We start from the raw sequence: 17,577 nt of genomic DNA, 5'->3' as shown, positions 1-17,577 counted from the left end.
CAGGTTACCATTTTACCTGATTTGCCACAGTGCTGGCCCCAGAATCTTGATTTTTTTTTCTTTCTTTTTTTTATTAATTACATTGCATTATGTGACACAGTGTTATAGGTACTGGGATTCTCCCACCCCTCCCCAAACCCTCCCCCCATGGTGGATTCCTCCACCTTGTTGCATTACCACAGTTCAAGTTCAGTTGAGATTCTTTCATTGCAAGCATATACCAAGCATAGAGTCCAGCATCTTATTGTCCAGATAAGTTCAATGGCTTGTTGGGGAGACCATCTCTGGTTTGAAGGTAGAGCTGGCAGAGTATCATCCTGATCAATTAAAAGTCCCAACATAACATCAACAACAATTTATAACATTGTGGAATTAAATGACATAGTATTGAGTAACCGATATGTTAAAAAAAAATGCAAGTTCTTAACCACATCCTGTGACTTCTTCAATGACATTTCAATTTTAGTTTATATACAACCGGGTTCTATACACCTTAAAATGGCTATAGATTACTATTTAGCTGTCTCGTGTCTATTTTCATTATAGTATTTAGCATTTTATAACGTTGAAGCATAATTTTGTTGAACCTTGCTTTTTTTCGGGTAGTCTAGACTGGCTTATAACTCTAACAAGATATTTGTCAACAGTTGAGGGGCAGAACAGTTTAGGTGCAGAACAGTTTTAGGAGGGGTGTGCAGAGAAATCTTCCATAGCCTAGTGAGGAGTAACTAATCTTTGTGTCCCAACTAGTAAGGTATAAATGAATCCACGCTGTCCGTTTCCTGTCTGATTCTATGCTTTCCTTGTTGTTCTCTGTCTATTCTAGAGTTTTTGTTTGTTTCGAGGGATTTCTGGAGCGATCCTGATGGTCATTGCCAGAGAGGGTGGGGACCCAAAGTTGGAACCAAGCTAGGAACAGAGAAAGTTCTCCCCTCCCTAGTCCCGAAGGAAGTTTACTGTTCTTCTGTTTCTGCGGACTGCTCAGAGTTCCTGGCTGTTGCAGAATCTTCACTTTTAAGAAGTGTATTATAATTTTTGTAAGCCAACACAGATTCTTTGAGAATTTCTGAGATTCTGAATCAGGACCATTCTGAGAAAATTTGTTTTGTTTGACTTGCTATCTTGTGTGTGTCCCTGATCTTCATGCCATAAGATTGGAATCTGCAGGGCCCGGTACGATAGCGTAGCAGTTAAAGTCCTCATCTAGCACGCGCTGGGATCCCATATAAGCACCAATTCTTATCCCGGCAGCCCTGCTTTCCCTCCAGCTTCCTGTTGTAGCCTGGAAAGCAGTCAGAGATGGCTCAAAGCCTTGGGACCCTGCACCCACATGGAAGACCCTGAGGAGGTGCCTGGCTTCAGATGGGCTCAGCTCCAGCTGTCGCGGCCACTTGAGGAGTGAATCATCAGATGGAAGATCTTCCTCTATGTCTCTTCTCTTTGTATATCTGCCTTTCCAATTAAAAAAAAAAAAATCTTTAAAAAAAAAGATTGGAATCAGCAAACCACAAATAGTTCAGCAGGCAAATGCAGCCTGCAGTCTATTACTGTGTAGCTCTTCAATGAAGAAAATATCACACAACAGCTCAATGGCTAAATCCCCACCTTGCAAATGCCAGGATCCAATATGAATGCCAGTTTATGTTCCAGCTACTCCACTTCATATCCTGCTCCTGCTTATAGCCTGGAAAAGCAGTAGAGGATGGCCCAAAGTCCTGGGGCCAGAAGAAGTTCCTAGTTCCTGGCTCCTGGCTTCAGATTGGCTCAGCTGTGGCCATTGCAGCCATTTGGGGAGTAAACCAGCAGACGGAAGATTTTACTCTGTCTCTCCTTTTCTCTGCAGATCTACCTTTCCAATAAAAATAAATCTTTAAAAAAAGGGGGGGATGGGAGTTGAAAGGGAGTGGGGAAAGAAGGATGATAGCCAGTCCTTTACAGAAAAAGTTTGTCAGTCTCTGTCTATAGTGATTCAGTGAACCTTACTATGAAACTAAATTAGTGGAATTTAAAGAAAAAGACTAGTGCAATTAAAATAACTGGAAATTGCATAAATAGAAGTAATTTGCCACAACTGTAGAAATCACAACTGTGATTTGTGTTAAATCTGTCAGTTATCAATCAATATACTAGCATAGTATTTCATGATTAGTTTTTTCTTGCTGATATTTGTTTCATGTTGAATTTTAGAATCTTTGAATTTTTTTATGAAATCAAGACTGTACTCGTCACTTTATTTTAATAAAAATTGTACATTTTCTGTGACATAATTATTATCTTCATTCACCAACATCTTTGAAACCTTAAGGAGTCTTTTCCAAAGAAAGACAATCAAATTTTTATTTTTTTTTATTTATTTTTTATTTATTTATTTTTTTTATATATAATCCATTTTATTGTATTGTTGTTGACAATCTTTACATAGTTAACTATAGTTGAAGGAAAATCAAGAAAGAGAAGGAAGAAAAAAAAAAAAAAAAAAGGTTCAGGGGGATAGGGAGGTGGGCAATGCTATTATGTCCATATTGTTTCCATCATGTATCTGAGGTAAAAGGGGATATTGAGGGAGAAGCCCCACCCGGTTTCCCGCCCACCCCAAGTCCCATATGTGGGGCATGCTCTGAGATATGTGCTCAAGTGGAGTTAATAGTTCTCCAGTTATGAGTCACTGCCAGTTTCGCTCGATGAGGTGGTCCACTGATTGATATGGTCCATCATGAAGTCTCCATTTGTCCCATATTTCGCTGCCAACATGTAGCTGAGATGAATGATTGTCCTATTCTGTCTTCTGTCTTTTCTTGGTTAGAATTCTGAGTCCAGCAGTTCAAGTGGGGAGATCTCCAAAGATACTTTGAGGTATTCCCAGACCAGATTCTTGTATGTTCTAGCAAGCACAGGGCCCGGCACAGTCCATCACCCTGATCAGCTGGTGGTTGCAATTGCTGTGTTGGTTCTGTTTTCAGTCCCGAGTTGCACTGGAACCAATGGGTGTTGCAGTCCAGTCTGGTTCGGCCCTTACATCAACCAGTGGGAGCTGCAGCCTAGTCGGGGCGACCCACAATAACCCCCACCAAGCCTGCCCCCTACCCTGGTTTGCCAATTTGTGTAGCAGAAGACCAGTCTGTCCCCCATCCCATTTGGCTCTGGTACTTGTCAATGGGTATTAAAGCTTAGTTCTATCTAATCGACTCAACCATCCAGCCCTCACAGATGTTGTTGAGTGCCTCTGTCTAGCCATCCCAGCCCCCGTCCTAGTTTTCATGCCCTCCCACGGGAATCGTGACCCAAGAAGGGGGAACCCACTTTTTCCCTCCCAGGTCTCTCTGTCCCGGTTTATGCACTCTTTAGGTGGTCCTGTGATCGCTTCTCGGCCTTTTGGCTAAGATCAAGTGTAGAATCAAATTTTTAAACACTGGTTTTTACAGAAAGAAACTTGATCACTTTAGTAACTGGCCAAACACTCTTTAATATTTATTAAATATATCCAAGTGTTATTTATAGCTTGTCATGTTGTACAAATTGCAGGGGCTGGCATCGTGGTCTAAGACTCCACCTGCAGTGCCAGCATTCATGTGTGTTGTTTGTGTCCCAGCTGCTCCACTCCCAAACCATCTCCCTGCTTATGGCTTAAGTCCCTGGGTCCCTGCATGCATGTGGAAGACCTGGAAGAAACTCTGCTCTTGTTCAGATGGACCCAGCTCAAAATGTTTTAGCCATTTTGGAAATAAACCAGAGGATGAAAGACCTCTCTTTCTGTCTTTCCATCTCTCTGTAACTCTACCTTTCAAATAAAAACAAATAAGTAAGGGTGTTAAAAGTTGCATTAGATGCTATTAAGAGAATCTGTATCTCTATTATGACTTTTACATACAGGTTGAATCACACATATAACCAGCTTTTAAAAGAAACTGAGGTATTACAAACTGATCATAAAAACTTGAAAAGTCTTCTTAATAATTCTAAACTGGAGCAAACAAGATTGGAAGCTGAATTTTCAAAACTAAAGGAACAATACCAACAGCTGGATATCACATCCACAAAGCTGAATAACCAATGTGAGGTGAGCTTTAATAAGTTTAATCTTAAATTTCTGTCCTTAGGCAACTAACAATGTCCAAAAAGTAAGTAACTGTGCTAAAGAAACAATAGCAATATACATTTTATAGCGTGTTTCTGAAAGTTTTATCATAGGCAATTGAAATTTGCAAGTAATTCAGAAGAACCATTAATTTCAACATTTCTTGCTATTAGTCTTAAACCTATAAGTCCAGATGTATCGAGAATTATGAATGATAAAAAATGTTTTTACCTGGTATGAAATAAATCAATGAAAGAAAAAAATCTTTTGAAAGTACATACATTGAGTTTCCCCAAAATGCTGAGAAAGTATTGGGCAATTATTTTTCCTATGATTTATAAAAGGTTAACAGTAGTGTGCTTCCAGAATGGTAGCATGAAGAACACAATCAGTTGACTCCCATGAAACAATACAGTTAGACAAAATTGTCAAAAACATTTTAGAATTCTGGAAATCAAATAAAGGCAGACAACTGTGGTTGTCTGAGACATTTTTATGTTGTGAATTCTCCTTCTTGATTCTAGTACCTGGGCTTTCTGACAAGGCACAAGGCAAACTGGGAGGCGGGGTAAGGGGGAACCAGTAGCTTTGCTACTGTGAAGACCTGATTTGATTTGGAAAAAAGCAAAGAACAATCCCCATGTGGAGTATTGTCAAAGCTCAACTCTCAGTTAAGCTGAGGTTGAAATATTGGTTGTGTCAAAGCAGACCAGTGAGGTAGTCAGAAATTTAAAGTGTGAGACAACCACAGTAAACATGTCACTGGTGATCTGGAAGGTTGCTCAGAAAAAAAAAAAAACAGGCCCTATTTTTCATTCCTGACTGATTTTCGCAATTTGAGTCAAATGTTAACCCCTGGATTAACATAAGTCATAATTTTAGTGAGGTGGGAAAATTGATCTGTGATGTAGAGGTCAGGATAGTACTTAAACTTAGGAAGAGATGATGACTAGAAGGTAATACAAGGAGTATTTCTGGATTATAGTTACTGTTTTGTTGCTCTCAGTAGAGTTTAACATTGGCATTCTCTGATCACCTTTGAGTTGTTTGTTTAGCTTTTCTGTATGTTTTTTATTGTTAATCATTCCCAATAATTCTGTGTAATAATCAGAACTTCAGAGATAATGACTAATGAATATGTCTTTCAGGTTTGGCTAAAAGGGTATGTTGATCCACTCACTTGTTTTGTTTCTGAGTATGTGGTTAACTGATACAGCCTAGCTGGGCTTTGGTCTCCTTAGCTGGAATCCATCTTCTCTGTTCCATATGGTTTCATATTCTCCTGTGGGGTTCTAATAGACCGAGGAGAAGCACACAAAGCCTCTTAAATCCTAGACTTGAATCTTCCACATTAGACATGTTTTCTGCAACCTTCTCTTGTTCAGGGGATTTAAAATCTGAGAGGAAGGAGGCTTACATTTGGCACAAGATATTCAGCCAGTTTACAGTGTCCACATCCAATAGTGAAGTGCCACTTCAGGTCTTCATTACTTCTGATCCAACTCTCTGCTCATGTGCCAGGAAAAGGAGTAAAAGATGGCCACTGGCACCACAGTGGGAGACCTGGACGGAGTTCAAAGTTCCTGGCTTTGGCTTGGCGCATCCCTGAATGTTTGTGGTCTTTTGGGAAGTGAAACCATTGCAGGAGCTGGATCAGAAGTGAAGCAACCCATACTCAAACCAGTACTTACACAGGGTCACAGGGTGCTAGCATTGCAGTACCACCCCAGATTCTACTTCTTGAAGGGAAGAATGACTAGTCACAATACCATAGCATAGGTACAGAAAAGAATAAATACATCCAGTTTTTCAGTCTACCATGTTGTATTTTGGTGTAACTATATAAAGATAAATAAATCGAACATGGTACAGTACTGACAGTTATTAGATATTAAGTGATTGTTTATAATATTCAGTCTGATTTATTCTTTTGGAGGGAGCATTGAGAGGTACGTGTTACTTATTTGCCTTCTTTTATTTTTGTTTTTTAGTATGGATTTCTGGGCTCCACTCTTGATCTACTGTACTTGAATGGTGGGGCCCAGAAATTACCCTAAAAGAGATGTTGAAGTCACTGCTTTAGCATGTCCAATTTCTCTGACTTGAGACTGATTTCCAGTTTCTTCTATCTACTTATAAAACATTCCATGTTGTTAGCAGCTGAACTCTCAGCAGAACTAATTGGTAATGTATCAACCACTGAATAAATTACCTGATTCTCGCTGATCTAACCTTAAAAACTATACACAAATCTTTTAGTATTTCCTGAAAACAATGGTTTGGTTGAAGAATGAGATTTAGTATCTACTGTATGCCATAAGCATACTACAAACTACTTTTCAAATATTATTTAATGCTTGCAACAACCTTGGGGAACAAGTAGGATCTCATTTTGTAGAGAATTGACTTGTGTAACATTTTTTAGCTTCTTAAATTAAGAACTAGATAATCTAGTTCTTGGGCTATATGTTTTGTTTTTTTTTTTCTTTTTTTATGTTTACATTCTTTTTTAATTATTATTATTAATTACTGTGACACAGTTTCAAAGGTTCTGGGATTCCCCCATCTCTTCCCCATGCCCTCCCCCCATGGTGGATTCCTCCACCTTGTTGCAGTATTACAGTTCAAATTAAGTCAAGATTGTTTTGTTGAAAACATATACCAAGCATAGAGTCCAGCTTCTTATTGTCCAGATAATTTCATCAGTTTCTTGGGGAGACCATCTCTGGTCTGAAGGTAGAGCTGGCAGAACATCATCCCATTCAATTGGAAGCCCCAGCACAACATCAACAACAATATACAACATTATGGAATTAATTGGCATGGTATTGAGTAATCAATACATTATAACAGTGCAAGTTCTTAACCACATCCTGTGACTACTTCATTGACCCTTCAATTTTTGTTTATACACAGAACCGGCTGCTATACATGTTAAAGTGGCTATAGGGTACTATTCACCTGTCTCGTGTCTGTTTTCATTTTAGTATTTAGCAGTTTATTGTGTTGACGCTTAATATTGCTGTACTTGGTAGGTTTTAGGATAGTCTAAACTGGCTTATAAATCTAACAAGGACTTTGTCAACAGTTGAGGTGCAGAACAGTTTTAGGAGGGGTGTGCAGAGAAATCTTCCATACCCTAGTGAGGAGTAACTAATCTTTGTGTCCTATCTAGTAAGGTATATGTGGATCCTCTTGGGCTATATGTTAAGCAGTTTATTGTGACTTGATATTTTACTAAACTTGATTTTTGAGATTTATTTACTAATTTTAGATCTGATGTTTTGTGAGACTTGAGAAAATACATATGTAATGCATATAACTGAGTGCTGTCACTGTCATTAAAAGTCAATAACATTGTCATGAAAGTGTATTCAACTAATAATGCAAATAGTGAAAGGCTAAAGTATTAAGTACTTTGTTTTTTCAGATGTTTCAGATGATTTGTTAAAGGTAAATTAAAAAAAAAAAAACTTTGTGTTTAAACAGTTGCTAAGTCAACTTAAAGGAAATTTAGAAGAAGAAAACCGACATCTGCTGGATCAAATTCAGACATTAATGCTACAGAACAGAACACTGCTGGAGCAAAATATGGAAAGCAAGGATCTTTTTCATGTAGAACAAAGACAGTACATGTAGGTACCAAATCATTTTATAAACTGAAATACTATGATTTTATCATTGGCAAATTCAGTGGCAAATCCATTGTTTACAGACTTTTTTGTTAACATGTTTTTCAAGTGCTTCTTTATAGACATTATGCTGATAACCAGAAAGCAAATGGTCCAGTAATTCTGTAACAGATATATGTGTTAGGGACCTTTAAAATACAGCAAGTAGAAGAATACCTTACTTTAGGAAAAACAAAGTGGATGAGACTTGTTCTGAGACTTAATTTTTCAATAGCAATTTACTTGAGACAGCACACCAAACCAAGTGGAGAGGCATTGCGTAAACATGGAGGTTTGAAGGAAGTATGTTATGGTGTGACATTGAATTTACAAATTAATTGTTCTTGTTGAAGCAAAATTGGAAGAGGGAAGAGCAGTGGAGAACTGTAGTTAAACACTCGGGAATCAGTTCATAAAGGTGTTTCTGTGTTAGGCATTTCAGATAATACTGTAAGAGATGTGTGAGAGACTTGGCAGTGCTTAATTATTGAGGGGTTATGTCTCTCCTGAGAATGGAGCAGTGTGTGGTAAGACTCAAGGGTTTGAGTGGTGTATGTTAAACTGTCATTCTCCTTCACAAAAATTCTCTTCTTTTGCTCTGCCTAAATGGAAAGCACCTTGCTGTAACAAAAAATAGCACAGACCTTAAATCAGCTGTTTCAGATCCTACTTTTTCCACTCTGTGACCATATGCAAGTCATTTCATTTCTTTGATCTTTAACTAACTACTTGTCCAAAATCAAGATTATATCTTCCAGGGTTATCTAAGGAATAAATTTGACAATATGTCTGTGCCTTTCAAAGCTGATACATATTAGATAGGGCACATACAAGTGAAACCAGAATACATTATACATTTTTCAGAAGCATCAGTTTTTATTAAAGATTTTGAGACTGGGAGCATTATTTCTGTATTAATACACAGGTATAACATGGAGCAAAAGGCATTTTGCATGAACTTTTAAGGTAAATGTAATATCTCAAAGACATTTGACATCTTTGGCTGGTCACTTTGGACTGCACTTTTAGTCTTTGCAGGGGTATATATTCTTTACCCTGTGCCATAAGTACTGTCAATTAAGAATCCCTAAGCAAGGCCAGCACCTTGGCATAACAGGCTAAACCTACATCTATGGCACCAGCATCTTATATGAGCACTGGTTCAAGTCCCAGCTGCTTTGCTTCTGATCTGACTCCTGCTAATGGCCTAGGAGGGCAGCAGAGATTTGCCCAAGTCTTTGGGCCCCTGCTCCCCTGTGGGAGACCGGGAGAGGCTCCCTGCTCCTGCCTTAGGACCAGCCCCCCACTCCCCCCAAAAAAACAAAAAAAAAAACAAAAGGAAGTAACCCTGAGTATATGCAAAACCTCTTGGTGTTTGAGGTTCCTCTGCCTTAGGAAGAAGGATTATTCACAAGTAAGACATCTAAATATTTTGACCTTTGATGACGAATTCATTTGCAGGGTTTCAGTAATCATGGTTATATAGTTTCTTTTTGTTGTTGCTTTTGGGCTTTTTGGGTTATTTTCCTTTTTATTATTATATAGTCTATTGGTAAATTATTATTCTGACTTTGAATTTAAATTACATATCTTTATTTCAGGCATTTCTAGTTGAATGCAATCCTAATAGGAGTGACAGTGGGTAGTAGTTTGAAGAATTTGGAAATTGTTTTTATTTCCATGAATAAAAGTTTAAAAAAGAAATAGGAGCTGTGGCCTTATCTACAATAGCCCTCACCTGTAAGCTGCTCTGCAGACTTCATATTCACCCAGATAGTTAATGATAAAAACACGGGACATGTGGTGTTTTCACAACAGTGTAACTGTTGACATGTCTTCACAAAGTATCTTATGTAGAATCAATTCCTCTTGGCTTCATAATCTTAATTCAGCCACTTCTGTCTACTAGACTACCACATTATTGCATCAAGCCTTTCTGATATATCCTGTTCCATGTACCCTATGTAAACATTTCATAGCATCAGTTTGCACTGAAATTTCTGATACCTCTGATTCCCCATGAAGCACAATCTAGACCTGACTCCCTCACTCAGTCCACTTAACCTATATACAAACTTAACTACTTGGTTTACCCTCTTGTCTCTCATTTTTTTAAGATTTTTTTTGATGTTTACATAATTAGGGTGATAAGGATCAAGGGCTACAGGAAAGTGAGAACATTATTTCCACCATTATATTCTCTTTTTTTCCTTTCTTTATCTCAGGGCAGGGGAGAGATAAGTGGAGAAATCACACCCAGCCTCCCAAATGCCTCTGTACCCTGGGATGGAGGACAGTCACCTGACACCATGCCAGGGTCCCCAGTGTGGGACATGCTCAAGAGAGTCTGATAGTTTAGCAGTTCTGAATTACTGCCCATCTCGCCACTCCAAGCACAGTGATATCTCTCCAGAATCCACTGGTTCATACAGTATGCCGTAGAGTCTATGTTTACCCAGATTTTCACTTCCAACACTTGGCTGGGCTAGTTGATCAATTTGTTCTGTCTTCCATCCTCTGTTATGGTACCAGGTGTCCTCTGCAGACTCCAGTGTATTACCATATCCTCCATGTGCACCTGGATATGCTGTCCACTGCTCCAACTAAGCCACTGAGGAGGCCCAACTCTTACACATACACTCCATGGTCAGACCATGGAACCTGCAATTCTCTGCATGGTTGGGGTTCTGAATCCAGCAGTTCAGTTGGGGGATCCCCAAAGAAACTTCATTTGGGGTGATCCCAGACGTGATTCTTGTGTGTACATGCCAAGGCACAATCCGTTGCTCCAATCAGCTTAATGCACATGCTGCTGATTATACTTGCTAGGTCAGTTCTGTCTCCAGCCCTGTCTTCTACGTAAACCAATGGGTGTTGCAGTCCAGTTCGATCCTGCCCACTTCATACTTGGCCCTCACGCAAACAAGTGGGAATTGCAGCCTAGTCAGAGCAACCTGCAGTAACTCCCACCAGGCTTGCCCCCTTCCCTGGTTCACGTGCTTGCCAGTATGTACAGCAGACTGGTGCAGTCTGTCCCATATCCCATTCAGCTGTCATGCATGTCAATAGGCATTGAAGCCTAGTTCAACCCAACCAGCCCCACTATCCAGCCTACACACATGCTATCAGGTGCCACACTCTGTCTAGCCATGCCTGCCTCAGTCCTGGTTCTCATGCTGTCCAGTGGGAATGGCAACCCAAGAGGCAGGTGCTCTCTCTTTCCCTAATAGACCCACTCCCACTCCTGGATCTTACACTCTTCAGGTGCTTCTGCAGTCTACCTTGACAGAATTTGCCCCCCATGCCAGCATTTACCAGCTGATGCTACAGCAAAGCCCAACCAACCCTCACCCACTCTGGCTTTTGCAAGTACCAATAGGAACATTCAGTGCAGTCTGGTTCTTCCCTGATCTGGCTCACATGAGGCCCACAGGTGTTATAGCCCTGTCTGGTCTGATCTGCCCCACATTCCAACTCTCATGCTCACCAGCAGGAATGGTGGTCCAGCAGGAAGTCCCACACAGCGCCCCCTTCCAGGGTCTCCCAACCCTCTGGGTCTCACGTGCTGGTTGGGGGCTACAGCCCGGTCTGACCTGGCCTGCCTCATCTTGGCATTTGCCAGTGGGTGCTCTAGCCTGGCCGAGCCCAGCCCACCCCCAGTTCAAGTTCACGCTGGTGGGGGCCACAGTCTAGCCCAGCCAAGCCAGCCTCCAGTCCTAGCCTTCATGTGAACTGGCATGTGTTGCAGCCCAGTCTGGCTTGCCCCAGACCTGAGCCAAATGTATGCTGGTGGGTACCTTTCCCTGGCCTGGTCTGGCTGCTCCCTATCATGCTGTTGCCTTCACCTGCAGGGACTGTGTCCCAGCAAAGGAGTTCCCAAAGTTCCTCCATTAGAACTTCTCCCAGTGCCAGATCTTGTACCCATCGGTGGGTCCATGGGCCAGCCCTACTTAGTCCACCTCCTGTCCTGGCAGGAACAGTGGCTTTTCCTGACCAGCCTTCACTCATTCCAGTTTTTACTGTTGTATGTTACAACCCAGCCAAGCCTCGTCCACACCCAGACACAACTCACATATGGCTCAGCAGGGAAAGAGACTTAGCCCAGCCTGTCTAACACCTACCCCGGTTCTCAGAAGCACCAGTGGGTACTTGAGCCTAGCCCAGGCTGACATACCCGAGATCCAGTACAACACTTTTGCCGAGGGATACTGCAGCCATGTATAGACCAGAGAGCAGCTCCCACTCAGGTGCTTGCACTCACCAGTGGGAACCCTAACCCAGCTAAGACATCCCCTTGGCTTCCCAACCAGGCCTGTTCCCAGCCATAGATCTTGTGCATGCTAGTAGTTTCTGTGACCCAGCTTTGCATAGTCCCTCCCCTTGCTTGTCCTTTGCCTGTGGATGCTGCAGCCTAGTCTGACCTGGCCTGCCCCCAGGCCCAACTGTTGCTGATGGGTGCTGGTGGATGACCTGGCCCTGCTCAGTCTGCTCCCATCCATGGCTCATGCAAACCAGTAGGTGTGACAGCCTAGCCCAGTATTACCCATGCTACATCTTGGTTTCTGCACTTGCCAGTGAGCTAGGGTTTGCTCGACCTTGCCCAGTCCACCCTATTCCAAAACTAACCCAAGCATTTGCCAACAGTTGGAGCTACCTTGCCCAGCTTGGCTGACCCCCAGGCCTGGACCACATGCTCATCAGTGGGAGCTATGACCCGCTAGGGGAGTTTCCCATGTTCCCCCACTCAGCCTATACCCAGTCCCAGATCTCACGTATGCCAGTGGGTGCTAGGCCCTTGCCTGGCATAGCCTGCTCCTCTATCTTGGCCTAGTATGAGCTGGTGAATGTTGCGCCCCAGCCCACCCCACGCCCTGATTTAGGATGCACATGCATGTGCTGTAGCCTGGACCTGCCCAGACTATTCTCGGTCCCTGTACCCATGAGTGTTGGCAGGTTCCATGTTCACACCTAGCTCAGCCCATCACCACCCCAATTCTTGAGCTGGCCAGCAGGACTTGTATTTCCTCAGGGTTGGGTCCATGTATCATCCACAGAATCTACCCCCAGGCCTGGCTCTCTTGCATGCTGGTTAGTGTCATGCCCCTGCTTGATAATGACCCGTCCCCTGTTCCGACATTCAGTCAGGTACTAAGATCTAGCCCTGCTGGACAAGTCCCCAGCCCTAGCTTTCATGTGGACTTGCATATGGTGGTCAGCAGTGTTCCATGTTAACAAGCCCAATTCAGGATTCCCATGTGGTCTGGTGCATGAGTCTGACCCATACAGATCGTCCAAGCTCTCCCCTCCAAACCACCAGGTCTCACTCCCCTCACTTACCTGCAAGTACAATGACCCTGTCGTTGGGCATCCCTCAGCCTTCATTCCTCACCAACACACACAGTGGCTTTATTCATGGATGTCTCTAGGCATTAATTACAAACCCCCAAGACCCCAAAGCTCATTGCTAGCTGGCCATCAGTCAAAGCCCAGTTCTGTTGGTACTCTGGTCACCCACAAGCCCAGGATTCACCCACCGCTTGGCAGTGGTAGATGGGGAACTAGGATCCCCAGCAGGAAGCCTGGCCTGGCAAGGATTCTCCCAGCCACACAGTGGCTGGGAGATTCAGACACCCGCGCCTCCAGATTTACCTGGACTCCACCCACCAACATGGCAGCAGTGGGCCCTGTCTCTCCTTTTCAGCTCTCCAAAAATGCGATAGCTTTTTTCTTTGTAAGGATTTTTAAATTTTGATCCTTCTGCTCTGTTGGATTGTAACAGGATATGTAGAAGATGCTTCAGAAAGTTGATGGAAAATGTAAGTAAAACATAGGTTTATTTGGGTACAGAAATTTTTGAAAGCCATGCATATGGGGGATCTTAAAAAAAGTTTGTGGAAATGTATATAATGCATGAAATTCAAAAACCTTTGAAGTATCCTGGTATGTCTTCTCCAATATAGTATATGCAGAACTACTTACTAATTAACTTTATATATACCTCATGCCTTTCTCCTTGTAAATGACAACTGGGTGTTTGTTACATAGTTTCTTTGGCATTGCAGTTTTTTAGAAAGATCACTCTACTTTGGTTGATGATCGTTGATAGTTCTCTATTATCTATTTTATCAAGAACATAAAAATGAAACTAGAATGTGATAAAATTCGTGTTCTCATGCATTGCTAGAGTAAGCAAATAATTCTCTGTAACTAAAATAGGCCTAAGTAATTGTACCAAAAAGGACAAGATGTGATTGCAAGATTGTTTATTGTATGTATAGTTGTAAGCAAATACCCAGTATTTTTTCTTGTATATAATAAATCATATTTCTTCATTCTAAAAGCTGTTTAAGTTACTAAAGATCCAGTAGTGAGGAAATAGTTAACATTGGCTTTTGTTTGTTTGTTTAATAGCTGTAAAGAAATAGAATTTCATTGTATGATGATACTATAGGTTGGATTTTTTTTAAAGATTTATTTATTCAAAAAGCAGAGTTACAAAAAGAGAGATGGAGAGACAGAAAGAATGAGATCTTCTATCTGCTGGTGTATTCTCCAAATGACCACAGTGTCTGGAGCTGAGCTGAAGCAAAACCAAGAGCCAGGGGCCTCTTCCTGGTCACCCATGTGGGTTCAGGAGCACAAAAACTCAAGCCATCTTTGGCAGTGTGGCCTAGTGGCTAAGGCCCTCGCCTTGATCCCATATGGCCGCTGGTTCTAATCCCGGCAGCTCCACTTCCTCTCTATCTCTCCTCCTCTCAGTATATCTGACTTTGTAATAAAAATCAAATAAAAAAAAAAAAAAAAAAACTCAAGCCATCTTATTCTAATTAGCCAGCACATTGGCAGGGAATCAGATTAGAAGCAGACCCAGGAAGATTGGAAGCGAAGCAACAAGATTTCAAATCAACTCCCATATGGGATGCCGGCATTGCAGATAGAAGCCTTACTTGCAGTGCTACAAGGCTAGCACCCTCCTAAGTAAACTTTAAGAATTTTTTTTTAGAATTGAATGGATATTGATACTCATGTTTTAAAACTTATATTTAACTTTACTAGTGAAGTAAATTAGAGCTTAATGAAACATAAGAAATGACATCAGATGTAAATTCCTTCTCACTGATGCACAAAACTGAATGCTGCCTAAAGCAACATAGTAAAGACTTTACCTTGTATGGAGTCTTCCTTCCACAATAGTGTACGTTGATGTTGGCATGCAATTAAAGGAGAAATTTCTTATGATTTCAAATATTCCTGATTTTTCTATGAATATATGTTATGTTTACCTGTACACTATATAACCAGAAAAGAGTTCATAACATAGATGCTATTTCAAATGGTCATTGGCAAGGTGAGGAATTATATTTGAGTGGACTAAGGATACAAAAGAAGTTGTGGAATAAGAAAGTTTTGTGACGGAATAGTAACAGTATGCATGGATGTGATATAAATTAAGTTAGAAAATAAAAGTGATTTTGAGATTTTTAGAACAAGAAAGTATGAAGGGAAATTTTAGAATCAAGAGAATTTGTCATTCTTTAGACGTTAAGAAAGTAATGCAAAGACCTGGAAGAATGTGTCATTAATCTTTGTTTTTTTTTAGACATAGTTTGTATGTGCTGGTTCATTCCAAATGCTTGCAGTGGCTGGAACTGGGCTAAGCAGTGGGAATCTGAACTGGCCCCTTGGAATTTTTTATTCAAATAAACTCTATATCCCTTTAAATAAACTGCAAAATTTTTTGAAAGATTGATTTATGTTTATTGCAAAGTCAGATTTACAGAGAAAAGGAAAGACAGAGAGGGAGATCTTCCATCCTATGATTTACTTCCCAAGTGACCGCAATGGCTGGAGCTGAGCTGATTTAGAGCCAGGAGCCTCTTCTGGGCCTCCCATGTGGGTGCAGGATCTAAGGCTTTGGGCTGTCCATCCTCTACTGCTTTCCCAGGCCACAGGCAGGGAGCTGGATGGGAAGTGGAACCTGCTTGCAAGGGGAGGATTAGCTACTTGAGTCATTGGGTTGGGCCTTGTGTATGTTTTGAATGATTGAATTAAATAGTCACAAAGGAATGTCATTCATAGCTGTATAAAACATGGCACATGTCCTAAAATGCAATTTTTTGTTCTTACAGAGATAAGTTAAATGAATTAAGACGGCAAAAGGAAAAATTAGAAGAGAAAATTATGGATCAGTACAAGTTTTACGATCCATCTCCTCCGAGGAGGTAATAGTAATGAAATTATATGATTGTTTCTTTTGGGAAAACAAAAAAGTATTTCTACTTGTGAAGACTTGTAAGTTTGTGAAGGATTGTGTTTTATATTTGAGACTAATAAATTTTTGTGATTATTAGGAGAGGCAACTGGATTACTCTAAAAATGAGAAAATTGATTAAGTCTAAGAAAGATATTAACCGGGACCGTCAGAAATCTCTGACATTAACACCTACTCGCTCAGACTCCAGTGAAGGCTTTCTTCAACTCCCTCATCACGATAGTCAGGACAGCTCTTCAGTAGGTTCAAACTCTCTCGAAGACGGCCAGACTCTGGGGACCAAGAAAAGCAGCAGTGAGTGCTTCAACTCTTTAAACATAGTATTATTGTAGGAACTTTTTATAATATTTCGTATATGAAAAAAAACTTCAGTTTCTTGAGAGAATAGTTGATGAATGGCATTGGTTTTACTTGCACATGATTTTAAAATTAAATGCGTGCTGTTATACTGTACTGCCAAATGATACCCAGATAGTGGTATTTGGCCAAGCAGGTAAATTTTATGGAACACTGAAAGAACCAGCCTAATTCTGCCGCTTGCTAGTTGTGTTAATGTGGTGAGCCTTTTATATTTGCTTCATATTCACAGGGTGATTGTGAGGAGTAAGTGGAAAATATAGAAACAGTTCATTTTCCTAATTACCTATAACCTAATCAGAGTAAGGCATTTTATCGTGAGGTTTTTGTTTATGTAATTAGATTCTGTCAAATTGGAGCAAATTTACATTGGAGGAAGCAAAGAAAAACAAGTATAAATATGAAGAAGTGTTATTCGGTGATTTGAAAATACTTGAAAGTTAGGAAAATTATGAAGGAATTGCTTATTAAAGGATCTTTTAAAATTAAATACAAAGATTGGGATATGTGAATCTGTATATAAGCTTGTGACTTAATTTTTATTACAAATTTGGGAGCATCACAACATGCCCTTTACAACTTAAGTCATTTTATTTTGGTGCTAATGTGTTCAATTTAAATAGGAAGAACTAAGAAAAAGCCTGAAGAAATGTATTTGAAGAGGAAATAATTCAGTACCTTAGTATTCCTCTTTGAAAATATCTAAGAAGTTGACAGCTATCATTGTTCTTATAAAATATGTTAACAGGTTGCTTTGAATACTATCACATTATCACTAGTACTGCTACATTTTTTAAACACACATGCCATTCTTTTGAAATGTCAGGTAAAAGCAGTTGCTTCTTCCTTCAGGAATAGGCTTCATATGGATGACTAAAAGCACTCATAAAGTTATGCATAATGTTTTGGTCTTAGGTGAGCTGTCTCTGAAAGGACATTATTTTAGAGTGTTAACTAGTAGACTTAGAGGCAATGTTTCGGAATACACCTGTAGCCATCTAAAAACTAGAATCAACTGACAACAACAAGTAAACATACACAAGAATACACCGCCTTCAGATTGCAGTTTACAGAAGATTATTGTCACCCAGAGACTTCCTGCAAAAAGTCTGTGAGCAGTTACTGTGAAAAGATCATCAAAGTCTCTTTAAAAGGTGGCACATAAGTTAATTCATCTACTACCTTTACATATAAAATTTTCT

At 40.5% G+C, this 17,577-nt stretch overlaps 1 protein-coding gene and 1 pseudogene across 9 annotated transcripts in view; both read left to right on the top strand.

Annotated features, from left to right (window-relative positions):
* Positions 1 to 17,577, top strand: part of CCDC88A (coiled-coil domain containing 88A) — a 133,700-nt gene that overhangs the window by 101,444 nt on the left and 14,679 nt on the right. For all 9 annotated transcript variants that reach the window (XM_058667810.1, XM_058667811.1, XM_058667809.1 and 6 more), the window contains 4 exons: positions 3,871 to 4,057; positions 7,565 to 7,710; positions 15,876 to 15,968; positions 16,098 to 16,312. In XM_058667810.1, coding sequence (XP_058523793.1) covers positions 3,871 to 4,057; positions 7,565 to 7,710; positions 15,876 to 15,968; positions 16,098 to 16,312 — 641 coding nt within the window. The remainder of the gene's footprint in view (positions 1 to 3,870; positions 4,058 to 7,564; positions 7,711 to 15,875; positions 15,969 to 16,097; positions 16,313 to 17,577) is intronic.
* On the top strand, positions 3,357 to 3,497 carry LOC131481073 (U2 spliceosomal RNA; annotated as a pseudogene).

This window comes from Ochotona princeps, chromosome 8 (assembly GCF_030435755.1).
Source record: "Ochotona princeps isolate mOchPri1 chromosome 8, mOchPri1.hap1, whole genome shotgun sequence".
Taxonomy (NCBI): Eukaryota; Metazoa; Chordata; class Mammalia; order Lagomorpha; family Ochotonidae; genus Ochotona; species Ochotona princeps.
The sequence above is the reverse complement of the archived record's forward strand: the minus strand, read 5'-3'. Positions and strand labels throughout refer to the sequence as shown.